Source organism: Ziziphus jujuba, chromosome 10 (genome assembly GCF_031755915.1).
Source record: "Ziziphus jujuba cultivar Dongzao chromosome 10, ASM3175591v1".
Taxonomy (NCBI): Eukaryota; Viridiplantae; Streptophyta; class Magnoliopsida; order Rosales; family Rhamnaceae; genus Ziziphus; species Ziziphus jujuba.
In genome coordinates, this window is record NC_083388.1 from 27,974,556 (window position 1) to 27,995,342 (window position 20,787).

Here is a 20,787-nt window from a genome sequence, read left to right on the forward strand (position 1 = left end):
TGTGTGTGTGTGTGTGTGTGTGTATTTGTGTGTTCTTGAATATCTTTTGAAGGTACCCGTGCACACTTGTTTTTATAAATGATATACCAGCTACAACCAATTAATTAGATCTCACTACACATTACTTTCACCGATCGAATAATTAGTTTTTCCATTTTCGCTATCAAAATTAACTATAGTTCAAACTACGTACCGATTATGGTACATCATTTCCTTTTCTGATTTTTTTTCCTTTTTTGTATTTATTTGAAAAAATTATGAGATCCATTTATCTTATTAGTTTGTTTATATGTTAACAGAAATTTAGAATGGTACTACTGGCTAGAGCTATCAAGGCCGCCAAATTGTATATAGAGTACTTTATAGCTAGTATTACCGAAATGCTAAAAATTAACATATATATAGTAATCTAAAAGGATTTATGTCAAAGTTTTAGCATGGATGGAATAGATTCAAACTACAAAGGTAACAATAAAGAACTTGTAGAGTAATAGGTAGAGAGGGTAGGTAGCTAGTGAGATCCCTTCCCTTATGCAATATGCAGTCGAATTAATGGTAAATTGAGAATTTGGTCAACAAAAAAAAAAAAAAAATTGTAAAATTAAGAACTTAATTGGAGAAATGAAGATATAAATAGGTGATGCAACGAAGCAAGATCTCCTCAATACTCACAGAAGTAGAAAGTGGAAAACAAAGATGGCGGTTAGCAGGGGTGGGTTTTGGGGTAATGTGGCAGTAGCACTAATAGTAAGCTTGATCTTCATCTCTATTACTTGCTGTAGTACCGCAGAAGCTAGAGACATTCCTCATCATGAAGTGGTTAAATCTTCTTCCTTGCCTGTTAATGATAACAAGATATTTTTTCCACTGCCTCCAATAAGACCGCTTCCACTGCCCCCACTCCCTCAACTGCCTCCATTCCCATTCCCATTCCCATTCCCTCCAATATTTACCCGCCCTCCACCACCACCACCACCTCCACGATATCCCCCACCACCACCTCCACGGTATCCTCCACCACCACCACCACCACCACCCTCACCATCACCGCCACCACCACCTCCAAGGTATCCTCCACCACCACCACCCTCACCATCACCGCCACCACCACCTCCACGGTATCCTCCACCACCACCACCTCCACGATATCATCCACCACTACCTGCTTCACCTCCTCCACCCCCACCATCATCACCATCTCCGAAACCACCTTCACCACCACCACCATCCCCTAAACCACCTACACCATCTCCATCTCCTAAACCACCTACACCATCTCCATACTCGAAACCACCTTCACCATCCCCAAAACCACCTACACCATCCCCAAAACCACCTACACCATCCCCAAAACCACCTACACCATCCCTTAAACCACCTACACCATCACCATCCCCTAAACCACCTTCACCATCCCCAAAACCACCTACACCTACACCATCTCCAAAACCACCTACACCATCTCCGTCCCCGAAACCACCTTCACCATTCCCTAAACCTCCTACACCATCCCCATCCCTGAAACCACCTACACCTACACCGTCCCCAGAACCACCTACACCATCCCCAGAACCACCTGCACCATCACCATCCTCGAAACCACCTACACCATCTCCATCCCCTAAACCACCTTCACCATCTCCGTCCTCGAAACCACCTTCACCATCCTCTAAACCACCTACACCATCACCATCCCCGAAACCACCTACACCTACACCATCCATAGAACCACCTACACCATCCCTAGAAGCACCTCCACCGCCACCTCCTCTAGGAGCACCACCACCTCCACCATCCCTAGAACCACCTCCACCGCCACCTCCTCTAGAAGCACCACCGCCTCCACCACCTAGACCACATCCACATCCACATCCATATCCACATCCACATCCACATCCATATCCACATCCACATCCACATCCACATCCAAATCCACATCCATATCCACATCCACAACCACATCCAAATCCACATCCATATCCACATCCATATCCACATCCACATCCACGATCTCCTCATCCTCCTAGACACACAGTAGGTTAATCACCTCTCCAGTAACCGCCAGCTCTACTCTAAGTTCAACTATACTACTACGTTCTTGTAGGTGAACACATTTTGACTTCTTCTTTTTTTCTTATTCTTCCTATCTTCTTTTAATTATTTCTATTAACTGAAATTTTTCGACCTGCTTTACACTAAATTATATATTTCATCCGAAGAAAATTATAAGATTATGAAATTCTTGCTTTTCTGCTTCTTTTTTCCTCTGGGCCAGGATAAGAGTGAGATCTCATAATTAAGAGTAATAAACAGTTCAAATGCTCTAGAGGGTACCCAAAAAAAAAAAAAAAATGACACTGTAGAGGGAATAATATATATATATATATATATATGAAACAGATCAGGTTAACCAAATTCTATATATATATATATATATATATGAAACAGAGGTTAGCCAAATTCATTAATGTTGGTCAATTTTCTTTCAATGAAGAGGAATAGGACAGAATTGATCTTTTGACCAAAAAAACGTTCCGTATGGTTTATGAAGATAGACGTTAACTTTTAATTATTGTTCTACGTACATCTTGCTGTTAATGATTTATTCAAGGTTTTTTTTTTTTTTTTGTCTGATAATTTTTTTTTCCTTGTATTGCAGGTTATATTGTAGCCAGATTTAATAATAAAACAATAAAATTGCCGCGAGAATAAAAATTCCCGGCAATTTGCTGTGAGCAGCCATCCAGCCTCATTACATACTTGGGAAATCAGATTGCGAATAAAAGGAAGATACATGGACTTCATGTTCTGCAGCTACCTATTTTGCAATCTATATATATATATATATAATAATAGTGATGGCTTGATACTTATGCCACATAATAAGGCAATATGCAAAACTTTAATTTAATAAATAATTTTATTTACATCGGAATTCTCTTTTTTCTTTCTCGTTAATTATGAAGAAATCAAGTAATTGTGTTCTTGAATACAAGATGAGCAATTAATTATAGCATTCCTAATTGGTATTCTTTTTTTATTATAAAAACAGACAGAAAATTATATTGATTTTTGACATTGGAGAAGCACTTCTATAAAATCGTTTGCCAAAAATAAATAAAATAAAATCAAACTGCATCTTCAATCTGTTGGATTGGGATCCATGCACGTAGTCTGGTCCGGTTGTGTAGTTTCCTATATAAAATTGTAATGCGCTGCAATTAAAACATTCAACAAGATAACAAAAGAATTAGAAAAAAAATAAAAATAAATTTGTTTTAGAGATGTAATTGTATCCCAACATATAAATATATTATTCCATGCATATGTTACTTTAATAAAGAGTAAATTTATATGTTTTCTTATTAACTAATAAGGTCCTTTCGAAAAAAGAAAAGGAAAGACTAATTAATTAAATCAAGTTGTGAATCTCTTTCAACAACAATAACTAAAATAATAATCTCTCCCCTTTTACTTGTTTTATAAAATTAATAATGTAGCGATCTTGAATCTTTGACAATTATAATACTTTTACTAAACATTGTTGTAACATCCCGTCCCCAACCATGTCGGAATTTTTGCACGTTGACCGAGGTTGACTGTTAACCGTTGACCGAAAGGGTCAAAAGTTGACTTTTTGACCCGGTTGGAATTCTAGGTTGACTGAGGTACTGTTACGAAGTACACGTTAGCACGAGTTCGTAGACTAGTAGCACGTTGAAAACGGAGATACGGTTTGAAAGTTATGAGCAAAACAAGTTGATGTCCAAACTGTCCAAGGGGTGCCGGAGTTGACTTTTTATTCATGCAAGGTTGAGCTTTGACTCATGCATGGTTGTGAAGTGTTCGTCGATACGAGTCCGTAGACTGGTGGCACGTCCGATTTGGACATGTGGTTTGAAAGTTATGGACCTGTAGAGTTTTTCAAACACTATATTATTTTAATATTATTTTTGAACGTATAACGATGTGCCATGTGTGACTTACTGAAGGTGACCATGTGTCACCATGGTGAAATGCCACATGTCAACCATGTTTAAAATCAAATTATTTTTATTATTATTTTAAATAATATTATTATTATTTAATTATTTTAAAATTTATTCTTTTTTATTTTCTTTTCTTTTTCTTTTTCTTTTTCTTTTTCTTTTTTTTTCTTTTTTTTTTCTTTTTTTTTCTTTTTTTTTTCTTTCCCCCACGTGGGAAAAAAGGCCACAAGGCCCGATCTCTTTCTTCTTCTTCTTCTTCTTCTTCTTCCTTTCTTTCTTTCTTTCTCTCCCGACCGTCTCTCTCTCTCTCCTTGCTGCACTTTTTCTGGCCACCGGAACCACGCACGCGCCGGCCGACGTGAAAGCCCGCAGCTGGGCGACACCGGCAGCCAAATTTCCGACCGAATGGCCAGCCGACGCGTCGGGATCGGCCTCCATAGCCGGCGGCCGGTGTGGCGCTGGTTTGGCCATTTTCCGGCAGCCACCGGTCGTGCAACCGGTCCTTTCCCACTAATTTGGACCCTCTGAGTCCGATTCTGAGCTCCAATTAACTCAACTCCCGTCGATTTGCAAGATACGAAAGGATTAAAATCAGCCGAATCTTTCCGACCAAATTTCGGCCACCGCCGGTCAAATTGAACTCAATGGAGGTCGGTAATGTGATCCTCATCTCACAAGCTTTCCATAGACATATAATTTGTCAATTTTGGGTAACGTTTGTGTTTTGACCCCCCGAGTACCGGGTATTATTTACCCCGAATAAAATATTAATTTATTTGATTGTCTGTGAATTTTGTTCTAGGAGCACGGGTGAATCATGGAATTGATCCCGTAGTGGATCATGGATTAATTGCGTGCTCTAGGTGAGTGACCCACCTTCAAATTAATTTTGAAAATTTAATTGGTGAATATTATGTGTGATTTAAATATTTGGAATTTAAATTCTATGTGCCAAATATTTATTTGAATTATTGTGGAATTATTGGTGAATTTATTGGATTTAAGAAAATGTGCATTTTATAAATTTATGCCAGGTGGAATTATTTTATGGTTTTGAGAATTTTGAAATTCTTGTGGTTTTAACATTAAATTGGGCATGATTTGATTTTCAAATATTTTAAGGAAAATATATGTTTATGTTGGTGACTCCAATTTTTATAAAATATGCCCATGTAATATTGTGAGATTTAATTATTATATTTCGAGAATTATTTATGCTTGGGAAAATGTGAATATTTGAAATGGTGGATTTGGAAGTTGGTGGATTTGAAAATCATAGAATTTATGGTACTGATTATAAAGAAATTGTGGAGAATTTTCCGGGTTCAAGCGGATGGAATATACCCGCTGTGTTTATGCAAAGGTGTGAGTTTTGTTATATAAATTCAATATGTGGATTTTATGATTTTTAGATGCACCGTGCACGTACTGGTGTTCTGTTTATATGTGATATGGTTAGTGTGCACACGGTTGTGATTAGCGCGCAGGTGGGTGTGAGGAGCGCGCAGGTGATATTATGAGGTTGTCCTGTGGTTGCCATCGGATGAGGGTAGGCCACCCCCCATGGCCGGGACACCAAGTTAGCAGCGGCGCAGTGGGACGCCACGCGATCGTATGCCGGTTTCTTTCTATAACCTCCTGTCTGGCGGTACCTTGGGACGCTGGGTACTGTTAGCGCCACTGGTATATAGTGGGTGCATCAACTGATTTTCAGAACTGTGTTTTAAAAATAAAATGTTTGGAAACTGTATTGGAATTAAAAATATAATTATTACTGTTCTGGTATTTATTTGATGTCTTGGTTTTCGGGGATTACGAACAAGGGTTTTGTGAAAAGGTTTTAAAAGGGGAACTTTTCCAACTGAGAGAATTGTAAGGGTTTTGAGAGAAATTATTATTTCCAATTAATTATTATCTATCTACTTATTACCGTGGTATTATATTGTATAATAGATAGGGTCACTCACTGAGATGATTAGCATCTCACACTCTTAAATTTCGTTCCCCTAGGTCCAGGTTGGAGACGTTGATTGTCCGGGGCGAGCCCGACGTCTCAGTTCGTTGCCGAAGTCCAAGAAGTATTTCTTCCCTTTTTCCTCTCCATCCTGTATTGCTTTTTATCTGTCATTTTATAAATTCCACATTTGTCGTATAATGCTCTGTATACTGTATTGAACGTGTAGTTGTCCTTTATGCACTGAGTTACTGCTATTTTTTTTGAAGTGCTGAAATTTGCGGAATCAATTTGTAGTAACGTGGGAGGAATAAGGGGATGTTTTTAGAAGTGTGTTTTCAGTGCAGGTAATTTTTGGTTAATCCATCCCTTAGGGGAGGCTCTGCCGGATTTTCCGTTGGAGGGTCCAGTAGGGTTTCCCTGGGATCAGGGCTTGTCTAGGGTTTCAGGGAAGGAATTCTGGACGGGTCCTGACATTGTTTTTCTCTGTTTCATCATCTTCAACATCTACAATTTTTTTAATGACTGAAAAATAAAGCTTCAGTCCTTACAGAGATAATCCTATAGTAATTATAGTTATTGTTTTCTCGAACACATTAATATATAATAAAAGTTTGAATATTCTCATCCCTTTATAATAGTAACAATAATAATAATAATAATAATAATAATAATAATAAGAAGGTTGCAACAGCCACTTTAGATACAACTAAAAGATCTAATTACCCTTAACCCAATTTTCGTAACCAAATCTATTTTTAGTGACACATTTTGATCAAACTTAAAAACATGTAGAATAACGTTTTACTCTGTAACTATTAAACAGAAGATTCGCAAGCAGGAAAAGGATATAACATCTCATTGTGAAAAGATTAGAAGGAAAAAAAAAAAAGCATAAATCGAAAAAGAAAAGGACTAAAAATCGGGGTAAGACACAAATTATAAGACAAAAGTTAATAAAAATGTGTCTTTCTGGCTTTGGCGGCCTTCCATCCGATTGAGAAAGCACCCATTTTCATAAGTAAAAATTAATTTTCACAGGTAGACCAGAAAAATAAAAGGATAAGATATTTAAATGAACAAAATGTAATAATAAAAAATCATGCAAGAAATTCTGTTTAATTGGATCAATTTAGTAACTCTTTTTTTTTAATTAGTACTCAGGGTTCAATAATAAAAAAAATAAATATAATAAAAAAATAATTAAAAAAAAAAAAAGAATTAGTACTCAGTGTGTCTTTTCTTTTTAAAGGGAACCAATAACCTTCCTTTTTCCCCCTCAAGAGGGAACTGATAACTTTAGAAATTATTGAAAAACGCTACAATCATTAAAAATCTTAAATTGTGATTTATGATAACCAACAAGTAAACATGTCCATCTATATACATTAAGCTTCTTTTTTTTTTGATAAATTAAATTAAGCTTAACTTAACGAATGAGTAATTATATGAATATAAATTAATACTATACATATATATATATATAGAGAGAGAGAGAGAGAGACATGTGGCATCATTGTTCATACACATACAGATCCATAAATAGTAAACGCTATCTCAGAAAAATTTTACAGGTCCGTAACTTTCAAACCACATGTCCAAATCGGACGTGCCGCTAGTCTATGAAGTCATATCGATGAGTATTTCACAACCATGCATGAGTCAAAGCTCAACTTTGCATGAACAAAAAGTCAACTCCGACAACCCTTGGACAATTTGAACATCAACTTATTTTGCTCATAACTTTCAAACTATAATTCTGTTTTCGATGTGCTACTAGTCTACGGACTTGGGTCGATGTGTACTCCGTAACGGTGCCTCAGCCAACACCAAATTCCATCCAAAACAAAAAGTCAAAAATTTGACCCTCTCGGTCAATGGTCAACCTCAGTCAACATGCGAAAATTCCGATGTACTTTGGGACGGAATGTTGTAGGGGCTTCTTAGTAATTAGCATTGCTGAAACATGGCCAATTTTTGGCCTTATCTACTCTTTCTTTTGGCAGTATGCCTGGTTGCAAGTAATGTAGCTACTACTGATGACTACAAACCTTACATTTATGCTTCTCCTCCTCCTCCTCCCTATGTTTACAAGTCTCTACCACCAGCATATCCATAACGACTTCCTCCTTACTTCTATAAGCCTCAACCCCCACCTTCACCTTCACCTCCACCTCCACCTCCACCTCCACCTCCACCACCACCTAAATACTACTATATGTCTCCTCTTTCACCTCCTAAGTACCACTATAAGTCTCCTCCTCCACCTCCAAAGTACTATTACAAATCACCACCTCCCCCAACTTATGTTTACAAATCCCCACCACCACCATCTCCATCAACTCCTCCTCCATATGTGTACAAGTCACCACCTCCTCCATCTCCATCGCCACTACCCCCTTATGTCTATACGTCTCCTCCACCACCATCACCATCACCACCACCACCTTATGTCTATAAGTCTCCACCACCACCATCACCATCACCGCCACCTCCGCACATTTATCAATCTCCACCTCCACCATCTCCATCCCCACCTCCTCCATATGTTTACCAATCCCCACCACCACCATCTCCGTCACCACCTCCTCCTTATGTTTATCAATCTCCACCTCCACCATCCCCATCCCCACCTACTCCCTATGTTTACCAATCTCCACCATCTCCATCACCTTCTCCTCCATATGTTCGCCAATCTCCACCACCACCATCTCCATGGCCACCTCCTCCTTATGTTTAGTAATCTCCACCACCACCACCACCGTATGTCTACAAGTCTCCTCCACAACCTTCTCCATCTCCGCCACCTCCTTGTGTTTATCAATTCCCACCTCCACCATCTCCATCCCCACCTCCTCCTTATGTTCACCAATCCCCACATCCACCATCACCATTGCCACCTCCACCTTACGTTTATCAATCTCCTCCTCCATCATCTCCATCACCACCTCCTTCTCACTTGTATGAATCTCCATCTCCTCCATCACCTTCTCCCCCTCCTCCTTATATTTATAAGTCACCTCCTCTACCATCACCACCAGCTCCTTACAATCATCAATCCCCACCTCCTCCTCCATATATCTACAAGTCCCCACCTCCTCCATCTCCGTCGCCTCCTCCACCATATGTTTACAAGTCACCACCACCTTTTTACGTCTATAACTCCCCACCTCCACCATCCCCATCGCCTCCTCCTCCATATGTCTATAAATCATCACCACCACCACCCTCATCTCCGTCACCCCCACCACCATACTACTACAACTCTCCTCCGCCACCATCCTGATTGCCCCCACCTCCATACTACTATAAATCACCACCACCACCTTCACCATCTCCTCCACCTTACTACTACAAGTCTCCTCCACCACCAACTGTTTACTAAGCACATTTCTAGCTACTTGTATTCTTTTCATGTCAGTGTGATGTTAGTGCCCCACTTTTATCATGTCTTCTCTTTTCTTAATTCAATCTTTATTTTCTAAAAAATGTTATCTTCACCATAAAATTAACAATATTTGCATTTTCTGCTGCAGGTTACAGATTGGCAAACAAATAATTGCTGGAAAACAAAGTATTTTCTTAGCGTCTTCTATGGTTTACATCGATTTTATTCAATTAAGTGAGAAGCCTCTGTTTGAGAGGGCATGCATAACATGGCCTTAATGCTGCTTTGGAGCTGCATACAATTTACAGTTCTTAATTATGACTGTGGTTTATATGTGATACCTAAACCATATATATTCCTTGAGGTCTCCTATAAGATGTATGTAATCAATTTACCAAAAAAGAATTGTAATCAATTGGGCAAAATTTGTTCATTATTTTTATGTTTGTTTTTCTTCTCAAAGAAATAAATTTTAATTTATGTATGTCGAACTCTTTGATGTAGCCTTCATCGTGAATTGAACAATAACCTCTTTTTTTTCTTTTTCTTTTTCCCCTTAAAAAATAAAAAAAATACATAAACAAAAAGAAATAAAAATAAACTACAAGAAGGACAAAAAATAATAATAATAAATAATGACTAAGGACTCGAGCTTCTATGTTTTCACAAAAGGATTTTTTTAAGCTTCTCACTCTTCGCGTCGGTCAATTTGAGACTATGACACAAGTACAAGTATGAACATATTAGCTAATTCTCGAAATACTGCTATTAGATTAATTGATATATTGTATTAAAAAAAACTATTTCATTTATTGGAAAAGTTTCAGTTCAATGTTAGAGTATTTCTAATGGTTATGAATTATTGTTTATATGATGTAGAAAATGATATGGTCTAAATTTAAATACAGTGCAATTTAAAATTGTTTCTCAATAATAACGTACAAAAACTATATGTGGCTATTAATTAATTACATACATTCTATTAATTTTTGAAGGAAAATTTTATTTTGAAAGAAATTTTATAATATTTGATAGAGTTTTTAGAAGTAAAAAGTCACTTTGACGGTATCTTTTTTTTTTTTTTTTCCACATCAATTTGATAGAGATTTTTTTTTTGTTTTAATGGTTATCTATCTTTCTAATTTGGCCAAATAGTCCTAACAATAGGCAAAGCCATTGAATATATTCTTATACTCTGAGTCAATTTCTAAACAATAGATAAGATAAAAGGAAAAAAAATTGAGTCGATTGCTATAAAATATTTCAAAAATGCTAGAGTTATAAAATATTCACCAAATTACATACCAAATGATGTTGAAAATAAGTCGATCACTATAAATATTTCAAAAATGTTAGAGTTTTATAAAATATTCACTAAGTTTATTTACCAAATGATGTGGTAAATGCTGTAAAATATTTAATTGGCTTTTTTTTTTAATCTTACTTATTCATTAAGGGTTTATTTTTTTATATTTAGATTATATGATTATATCAATTAATAATATTTTAACCCTTACTATTTGGTAAATAAATTTGATAAATATTTTGATACTTAGTAACATCTTCAAAGGAATATCAACTACCATAGTTTTTTTTACTAACCTTAGGTACAACTTTAATTATGGCAATACTAAAAATTTTGATTGTTCTAATTACTATTAATATATAAATTAAGGAAATTGATAAAGAAAAATTGATTATGCATCCTGCTTGCTTACCTAAAAAATTATAAAATTCAATTTTGAAAGATTTTAAAATCATTAATTCGGATTATACATGGTTTAATCTTCCTGCCAAGTGTATATGTCCTCAATCTCAATTTTCGTTTATCATATGGAACTCAAATTTGTATAGTTTTTTGAAACCGGATAAAGTGAATCAACCATTATCATTGTCAATTGGATTTGTTCGTATAGGATAAAATTTTGTATAGTTAATTTAGATTATATATATATATATATATATGTATATAATAATCCCAATGGCATCAACTAATCTACCAAAATATTTATTAGCTGTAAGTATAATTATATTATTAACTAATTAGCTTATATTTAGTCACATTTAAAGAGTTTATTTATCCATATTTAGGATGTACTAAAATTCCAACCAATAAAATAAAAACATATCATTTTGCCACATCATATATAAAATGCATTCACACCCTCGATACATAGGGCATGCATGGGTTTTATAACAAAATTGTAAATGCATACATATGAAAATGTGTGTGACTTAAAAAGAAAAGCAATCAAAGATAAATAAAATTATGAATAGTCTAGTATTAAAAGTTACTATTTCCTCGAATAATGATAGGAATCACGCACCCAAATATGAAAATAAAAATAAAAAAATAAAAAAGAGAACAAGGAGATAAATAATACTTATGGGTTGGAACTAAAATGATTTGTGTGTTTCTTATGATAACATAAGAGTTTACAAATTTAAAAAAAAAAAAACAATTGTATAAATCAGCAAAAACATAATTATTACACCCTTGCTACAGATGATAAAGTGAAACAAGAACTGACACTATGCGAAACTCGCTGATTAGCAACGCAATTAAATGCGTTAAATGCAATAAACAGAGACACATTTCACAAAGTCGCTAAAAATATTATACCAACAACGATGCAGAAATAAAAGTCGCCTAATGTGGACTAAACAGCAACGCAGTACAACAACAAGTCGCTAAATGTTAAGAGACTTGCGATGCTAAACATAAAGGAATCCGCGACTCTAACTCTCTACGTCACTAATTTTTACATCTATACTGCGTCACTGTTTTATGTAAATTCATACGTCGCTAATTGTTAGAAATTTTGGCGACTTATTATAATTCGTCGCTCACAAAATTGTAGAATTTTTAGCTACTTGTGTAGTTATACTAACTATTTACTTACAACTATGTGTCACTAATTTCATATATTTTTTTACCTTTAGTGACTTGTTGCTTTGCGTCGCTATATATTTAAATAAAAGCATCACTAAAAACAGTGACGCAAGTCTAGAGCGTCGCTAAAGGTCGAAAATGGCGACCATGTTGTCATTATGGGTCGCTAAAGGTCAAAAATGGCGACAATGTTGTTATTATGCGTCGGTAAAAGTCAAAAATGGCGACCATGTTGTTATTATGCGTCGCTAAAGGTCAAAAATGACAACAATGTTGTTATTATTCGTCACTACAAGTCTTTTTAGTGTCAATTTTCTTCTTGTACGTCGCCGTTGCTTTTTTTTTAATTGTTAAAATTTATTAAAAAATAATAAATACAAAAAAAATTAGAATTACCAAAGTGGTAGTTTAATTATATTGTTTTCCAAGTATAGTTTATTTACTTTAAAATACTATTCTAAGTTTTATTTTTTGTTCCTTAATTTGATGGAACAGTCGATGTAGAAAAAGCAAAAAGAGTCGCCAGATACTTTTTATTTTTTTTTAATAGTTATTAATTTGCTTTTGAAGTATAGTTTATTTGCTTTTAAAAGTTGCAAGTAGAAAAATATTTTTTTTTTCGAATTAAGAGAACAGACGACGCATTTACAATTAAAAACGATACCTTTTCTCTCAATTTCAATTTTTTCATCTACAAATAAACATTGAAAATAGTTAAAGAATAAAAGTATAAAAAAAAATAGTTAAAGAATAAAAGTCAGAAGAAAAAAAATTGAACAGGTGACGCATTCGTAAAACATTGCATCTCCTATTCTCTTTTCTAAAAAACAAAAATACTATTTAAAATACTTGAAAATTTAATAAGAAAATAATCCGTACTTGAAAAACAAAAAAATTAAACAAAAAAAATTAATATTTTATTATATTTGATTCATATTTTTATTAACTCTCTATTAAAATTTTCAGAATAATTAAATTTATCACAATATTTTTATTTCCTATCTATTAAATATGTATTAACTATTTCTGAAATTATTAATTTTAAAATAATAAAATTATTAAATAAGTTAATATTCCATTTATTTAAAATATTAGATTCTTATACCAATATTTATTTGAATTTTATTGTCTATAAATTATTTTGTATGAATTTATCTATCAAATAATCCTAATTTGACAAAATTAAAAAATAACTTTAAAATTGAAAAAAAAAAAGGTCACTAAATGCTGGAATAGGGCACGCTTTTCTGAAGTTATAATTTTCAGATTCGTCGCTAAATGTAGAAATAGGCAATGCATTTTGAAAAAAAAGTCGCTAAATGCGATAAAAGGCGATGCATTGTTAAAAAAAGTCTTTTATTAGTTTTTAAACATAAAAAAAGTTTTTTAAATAATTTTTCATTACCTTTTTAACATAAAAAAGCTTTTTAAATAATTTTTGAAGTCTTGAATTACATAATTATTCAGAAGAAATCTCTTAAAAATAATTTTTATCTATAAAATTATTTTTATAAGCATAAATAATTGATATATTATTAATTTATACATTATTTTATATAAGTATAACAAGTAACTTGTTATAAAAACACAAATAAATTAAAGAAATTGCTTAATAATTTTGCCTCATATTTCTATCTATTAAAATTTTCAAAATAATTAAATTTATCACATTTTTATTTCCTATCTATTAAATACGTATTAACTATTTATGAAATTATTATTTTAAAATAATAAAATTATTATATGAGTTAATATTTCATTTATTTGAAATATTAGATTCTTATACCAATATTTATTTGAATTTTATTGTTTATAAATTATTTTATATGAATTTATCTATCAAATAATTTTAATTTGACAAAACTAAAAAGTAACTTTGAAATTTAAAAAAAAAAAAAAGTTGCTAAAGGATGAAATAGGCGATGCTTTTCTGAGGTTATAATTTCCAGATTCGTCGCTAAATATAGAAATAGACAATGTATTTTGAAAAACGAGTCACTAAATGCATAAAAGGCGACGCATTATTAAAAAAAGTATCTTATTAGTTTTTAAATATAAAAAAAGTTTTTTAAATAATTTTCATTACCTTTTTAATATAAAAAAGCTTTTTAAATAATTTTTGAAGTCTTGAATTACATAATTATTGAGAAGAAATCTTTTAAAAATAATTTTTATTTATAAAATTATTCTTATAAGCATAAATAATTGATATATTATTAATTTATACATTATTTTATAGAAGTACAGCAAGTAACTTATTATAGAAACACAAATAAATTAAAGGATTTGCTTAATAATTTTGCCTCATATTTCAATCTGTTCAAAATTTCAAAATAATTAAATTTATCACATTTTTATTTCCTATCTATTAAATATGTATTAATTATTTATGAAATTATTAATTTTAAAATAATAAAATTATTATATGAGGAAACAGGAGACGCAATCAAGGGGAATTGCGTTGCCTATTTCAATTTTTTTTTTAATTTGTTCCTCTTTTTTTTAACAAAAAAATACAATTTAAAGAATTGAAAATTTAAATAGAAAATAAACTGCACTTTAGAAACAAAATAATTAGGGAATAACAATTAAAATAATCATATCAGGCAATAGGTGATGCAATCAAGAGGAATTACGTCGCCTATTCCAAAAAAACTTTTTAATTTGTTCTGCTTTTTTTATAAAAGAATAAAATTTAAAAAATACAAATTTAAACAGAAAATAAAATGTACTTGAGAAATAAAATAATTAGAAAACAACAATAAAAATAATCATAAAACTCAATAGGTGACGCAATCAATGGGAATTGTGTCGCTTGTTCCAATTCTTTTTTAATTTGTTTTCTTTAAAAAAAAAAACAAAAATACAATTTAAAGATTTACAAATTTACATAAAAAATAAACTTTACTTGGGAAACAAAAAAATTAGAGAGTGACAATAAAAATAATTATAAAAGGGAACAGGCAACGCAATCAGGGGGAATTGCGTCACTTGTTCCATTTTTTTTTAATTTGTTTCCCCTTTTTTTAAAAAACACAAATACAATTTAAAGACTTGCAAATTTAAACAGAAAATAAACTGTACTTGAGAAATAAAATAATTAGAGAACAACAATAAAAATAATCATATCAGGCAACAGGCGACGTAATCAGGGGTAATTGCGTCGCCTATTCCAATTTTTCTTTTTTTAATTTGTTCTCCTTTTTTTAAAAAAAAAAAATTTAAAAATGTAAGTTTAAACAGAAAATAAACTATACTTGAGGAACAAAATAATTAAAGAACAACGATAAAAATAATTTTAAAATGCAATAGGCGACGCAATCAATGGGAATTGCGTTGCCTATTCCATTTTTTTTTTTAATTTGTTTCATTTTTAAAAAAAATAAAAATACAATTTAAAGATTTGCAAATTTACACAGAAAATAAACTGTACTTGGGAAACAAAAAAATTAGAGAGCAACAATAAAAATAATTATAAAAAGAAATAGACAACGCAATCATGGGGAATTGCGTTGCCTATTCCATTTTTTTTAATTTGTTCCCCCTTTTTTTAAAAAAACAAAAATACAATTTAAAGACTTGTAAATTTAAACAAAAAATAAACTGTATTTGAAAAACAAAATAATTAAAGAACAACAATAAAAATAATCATATCAGGCAATAGGCGACGCAACCAGGAGGAATTGCGCCTGTTCCAATATTTTTTAATTTGTTCTTCTTTTTTTTTTAAAAAAAAATACAATTTATAGACTTACAAATTTAAACATAAAATAAACTGTATTTAAGAAACAAAATAATTAGAGAACAACAATAAAAATAATCATAAAACGTAATAGGTGACACAATCATGGGAATTGCATCACCTGTTCCAATTTTTTTTTTAATTTGTTTCCTTTTTTAAAAAAATAAAAATATAATTTAAAAACTTACAAATTTACACGAAAAATAAACTTTATTTGGGAAACAAAAAAATTAGAGAGTGACAATAGAAATAATTATAAAAGGGAACAAGCGACGCAATCAGGGGTAATTGCGTCGCCTGTTTCATTTTTTTTTTAATTTGTTCTCCTCTTTTTTAAAAACAAAAATACATTTTAAAAACTTGCAAATTTAAACAAAAAATAAATTGTACTTTAGAAACAAAATAATTAGAGAACAACAATAAAAATAATCATAAAAGTCAATCGGCGACGCAATCAGGGGGAATTGCATCGTCGATTCCCTTTTTTTTTTTAATTTGTTCCCTTTTTTTGAAAAAACAAAAATACAATTTAAAAACTTGCAAATTATTTAAGAAAAAAATAATATTCCTTCACATATTAAAAAATATTTTCAGTATTTATTTATAGATAAATTAAATACATAAAATAATTAAAGGACAAATGGAAATAATGTAACAGGCGACACTGTTTTGATTAAATGCATCGCAGTTAACAAAAAATGTTTATAAGATTGGCAATGTAACGTAAGGATATGGTGACTCTTTTTCAGTAAATACGTTACCTAAAATATCTGGCGACTCTTTATACTATTAATGTGTCGCCTGTTCCCTCAAAATAAAGGAAAAAAAATACTTTATTAGGATTGCAACTTGTAATATCAAATAAACTATCATTGAAACATAATCAAATAACTAATAAAATAAAATAAAAACAATGAATAAAACAACAAAAGCCAAAACTGTTGAGTTATATATTCAGCAACGCTGAAAATCAGGGTCGCCTATTTTTGTTTTTAGCAACCTTCAATTCATTTTGTTTCTTAGCGTCGTTATTTTTATGTCGCCAGATCTCAATTTTCTTGTATTTAGCGATGCTGTGGAAAATGCGTCACCTATTATCTTATTAAGCAATGTTTTATCGAGCATTTTTTTATTATGTCGTAAACTTGGTATCGCTAAATCACTATTTTTGCGTAGTGTGAATTAATTGAAAAGAAAACTGTGAAACAAAGCTAAATTAATTGAAAAGAAAACTGAAAAAACAAAGTTAACAGAACGTAAACGATGGGATTCAAAACAAAGTAATTATTTTAAAAAAAGAAAAATATATAATTACTTGGTAATTAATAATATTTGAGCGACGCATGCCCTTTCAAACTTTAATTTACATCATACATTCTTTTTTGCTAATCAACTTTGGACCTTTTGGTACTACTCATTAATTCAATATAAATTATAATGAGCAAATTATTAAGTCGAAATGCGTAATATATAAACGGATGAGAATAAATTGAGATTGAAAATACGCAGAAACAAAAGTTAAGAAATTTTCAAAAAGATAGAAAGCTATAAAGTTGTCTATTTCAAAGTTCCCAATCGAAGAGATTCCAGAAAGGAATTATGAAGCCTAACTAAACCTGCTCCCTCTTGAAAGGTCAAAACTTCCTCACGTATTTGGTTTTTCCAAGACTTTAGGTTAATTTTTAATTTATTTTTCTTTTAAAATTGTTATAAACCAGTTGACTATGTATTGTTCTTTTTTGTTGTCTTAGTCATCGTCAGACAGCTTGAAATTGTACACATGCATGAATATTGACCTTGTATAGGCGACGTGGATCCCATTATCACCATAGGATACATAATGACAGAGCTCGAGGAATTAAATTAATTAAAATAAGCCTTTGTTACAGGTAGGAAACTTCAAAATATTATTAAACAAATGGTGCACTGACTCAAGGATATTACTATATAAACTGTGATCCTCCTCCTTTGTTCTCATTCACATATAACTCTCTAGGCCTTCATATCCATAGAATTAAACTTGGGGGCTTCTCTCTAATTCTAAAAAATGGCCAAGTTTTGGCCTCTTATGATATATGCTTGGGCAGTATGCTTCATGGCAACCAATGTAGCTGCTACTTCCAAACCTTATATCTATGCATCTCCACCTCCTCCACCTTATGTTTACAAGTCTCCTCCACCACCATCTCCGCATCGACTTCCTCCTTACATCTACAAGTCTCCGCCTCCTCCTTCACCCTCCCCTCCACCTCCACCTAAGCATTACTATAAGTCTCCTCCTCCACCTCCTAAGTACCACTACAAATCACCACCTCCCCCACCTTATATTTACAAGTCCCCACCACCACCATCTCCATCCCCACCTCCCCCATACATTTACAAATCTCCTCCTCCCCCATCTCCATCACCTCCCCCTCCATATGTCTATAAGTCACCACCTCCATCATCCCCATCACCGCCACCCCCTTACGTCTATAAGTCCCCACCGCCACCATCACCTTCACCACCACCTCCATATGTCTACAAGTCTCCACCGCCACCATCACCATCCCCGCCACCTCCTTATGTGTATAAGTCACCACCTCCACCATCACCATCACCACCCCCTCCTTACATCTACAAATCCCCCCCACCACCTTCTCCTTCACCCCCACCTCCCTATATCTATAAGTCTCCACCTCCACCATCTCCATCACCACCTCCTCCATATGTCTACAAGTCTCCACCACCCCCATCCCCATCACCACCACCTCCCTATGTCTACAAATCTCCTCCACCTCCATCTCCATCACCACCTCCTCCATATGTCTACAAGTCTCCACCACCCCCATCCCCATCACCACCCCCTCCCTATGTCTACAAATCACCTCCACCTCCATCCCCATCACCACCACCTCCTTATGTATACAAGTCTCCACCACCACCATCTCCATCCCCACCACCTCCATATGTCTACAAATCCCCACCTCCTCCATCTCCCTCACCACCTCCTCCATATGTTTACAAGTCCCCACCTCCACCATCCCCATCCCCACCACCTCCTTATATGTACAAGTCCCCACCACCCCCATCTCCATCACCACCACCTCCCTACGTCTACAAGTCTCCGCCTCCACCATCCCCATCGCCTCCTCCTCCATACCTTTACAAATCACCACCTCCACCTCCCCTTGTGTACTAAATTAATTAGTCAACAATTTCTGCTCTATTTATGTAAGTGTTACGTGAGGCAATGTGTGTGAAAATGAAATGATATTGATTATTGATTTCATGCTTCTTCTTTTTTTCTTTCATATATATTCATTCCAATGTAATTAATAATTTTTTTTCTTTCTTTACTATTTGTTTGAAGGTTTCTGGCTGTTTGAAATGAATAATCGCAGCTACAAGAAGAATCCTGCATTTCTTTCTTGTCAAATGATTTATAATATTCGTTGATTATTAGTAATGTCGAGAAGAATAAGAGAATTGGGGCGTAAAAAGCAAGGGCACGAAGCTGGGCTTGAGCGGCTTTAATTTCCTGTCTAGTTTGTTCAATGTGATTAATTTCTATACTTTTGTACTCTCATGTGTTCAAATTTAATTGATAAGATTTATATGTCAGTTTCTTAATTAATTAAAAGAAAAAAGATTTGTTTCTATGTATAATTTATTTAATTTTGCGGGACTTTATATATGCTCCCTCTTGTGCGTGTGAATGTGACATATTGTACTTTCAGGAATAAAAATATTTGACTATGTGAGATCAAAGAGAATATTGGAGAAAAGTACTCTTCAGAAAGCTTTTGCCATGAGTTCGTGTATATATATATATATATATATACACATATATATAAAACTAAACTTTTGCCTAAATTTGAAAAGAATAATTCTACAGATATTATTTAGTCTATTAGGAAATCTACCAAGCATATAGCATCATTATTTAATTATTTTATATTTAATAATACTTATCTATTAAAAGATTTATTTATCCATTTAAAAAATATATTAATATGTTAATCAAACTAAGATGGTTCTTTAAAATCACTTATTTGAAAAACTTGTAGTATAAATGGATAACTTCTTGAAATTTATCTAAATTAAAAGAATAAAATACATGCACACATAACCATCACGATGGCCGCGTGGTCAAGTGAGCTAGATTCAAGTTCTTCTCCTCAAATGAGGGCGTGGGTTCAAATCCCAGCAATAATATTCTTTTTGGGTTTTGGCTTTTCTTAAAAAATATATATATATATATATATTTTCTTTTTTTGTTTTTTGTGTCAGTTAAACTGGTTTCAAAACCTTTTTAGATATAGAAAATAAATAAAAGATTGTCCAACAGACAAAGAGAAGAGGAATATTGGATATATATGTATGGAACAAATAAATAAATATGAAGTAGCTAGCTATAGGGAACTGATCAATTGATTGGCGTTGTCAGTTTGATTGGCTTCGCTGGTGAAAATAAGTGTGAATATGTAAAAAAGATGAAGTCAAGGTCTTTACTGTCTTTACTATGTATACATATTCATATTTTTTGTATTAGAGTGGCCCTCTATTTCGCAATGCGCCAATTGCTAAGAATAAGACTTCCAAAAAAATTTGCAATTACTTAATCTGTATGATAATTAACTAGTATTGATCTCATCTCATTCGATGCGATATACGTAACTGCAATATATAATTTTGACAATTAATTATATTCGAATCAAATTAAATTAATTAATTAATTAATTTTTATTAAATGTAAAATTCAAATTAATAAATTTTTCTTATTCTGAAAAATAAATGTAAATTTTTCTTAATTCCTAAAATGAAGTCATCATTCCAAAT

General features: G+C 32.7%; 3 protein-coding genes across 3 annotated transcripts; 2 read left to right on the forward strand and 1 right to left on the reverse strand.

Moving 5' to 3' along the window:
* Window positions 1-905: 905 nt before the first annotated feature.
* Window positions 906-4,460, reverse strand: LOC125421055 (glycine-rich cell wall structural protein 1.0-like). Its single transcript, XM_048468778.2, has 3 exons — window positions 4,310-4,460; window positions 1,163-1,849; window positions 906-1,123 (listed from the first exon to the last, which is right to left on the reverse strand). The coding sequence occupies exons 1-3, from the start codon at window positions 4,458-4,460 to the stop codon at window positions 906-908; spliced, it is 1,056 nt and encodes a 351-aa protein (XP_048324735.2).
* A 3,449-nt stretch (window positions 4,461-7,909) lies between these two features.
* Window positions 7,910-9,229, forward strand: LOC132799732 (extensin-2-like). The gene is given in 2 exon segments (XM_060812197.1): window positions 7,910-8,029; window positions 8,087-9,229. Coding segments are annotated over 2 exon segments (1,263 nt in total).
* An 8,710-nt stretch (window positions 9,230-17,939) lies between these two features.
* LOC125421094 (extensin-2) lies at window positions 17,940-19,605 on the forward strand. The gene is made up of 2 exons (XM_048468876.2): window positions 17,940-19,179; window positions 19,319-19,605. Exon 1 carries the CDS (start codon window positions 18,014-18,016, stop codon window positions 19,145-19,147), a length of 1,134 nt encoding a protein of 377 aa, XP_048324833.1. The 5' UTR covers window positions 17,940-18,013; the 3' UTR covers window positions 19,148-19,179; window positions 19,319-19,605.
* The last annotated feature ends 1,182 nt before the right edge of the window (window positions 19,606-20,787 follow it).

Coding starts and splice junctions, on each gene's coding strand:
- LOC125421055 (XM_048468778.2), bottom strand. CDS start 4,460: ATGGCCAAACCAGCGCCACACCGGCCGCCGGCTATGGAGGCCGATCCC. Junction 1,850..4,309: donor GGTTCCGGTGGCCAGAAAAA/GTGCAGCAAGGA, acceptor GATGTGGTCTAG/GTGGTGGAGGCGGTGGTGCT. Junction 1,124..1,162: donor GGGTGGAGGAGGTGAAGCAG/GTAGTGGTGGAT, acceptor GTGGTGGTGGAG/GATACCGTGGAGGTGGTGGT.
- LOC125421094 (XM_048468876.2), top strand. CDS start 18,014: ATGGCCAAGTTTTGGCCTCTTATGATATATGCTTGGGCAGTATGCTTC.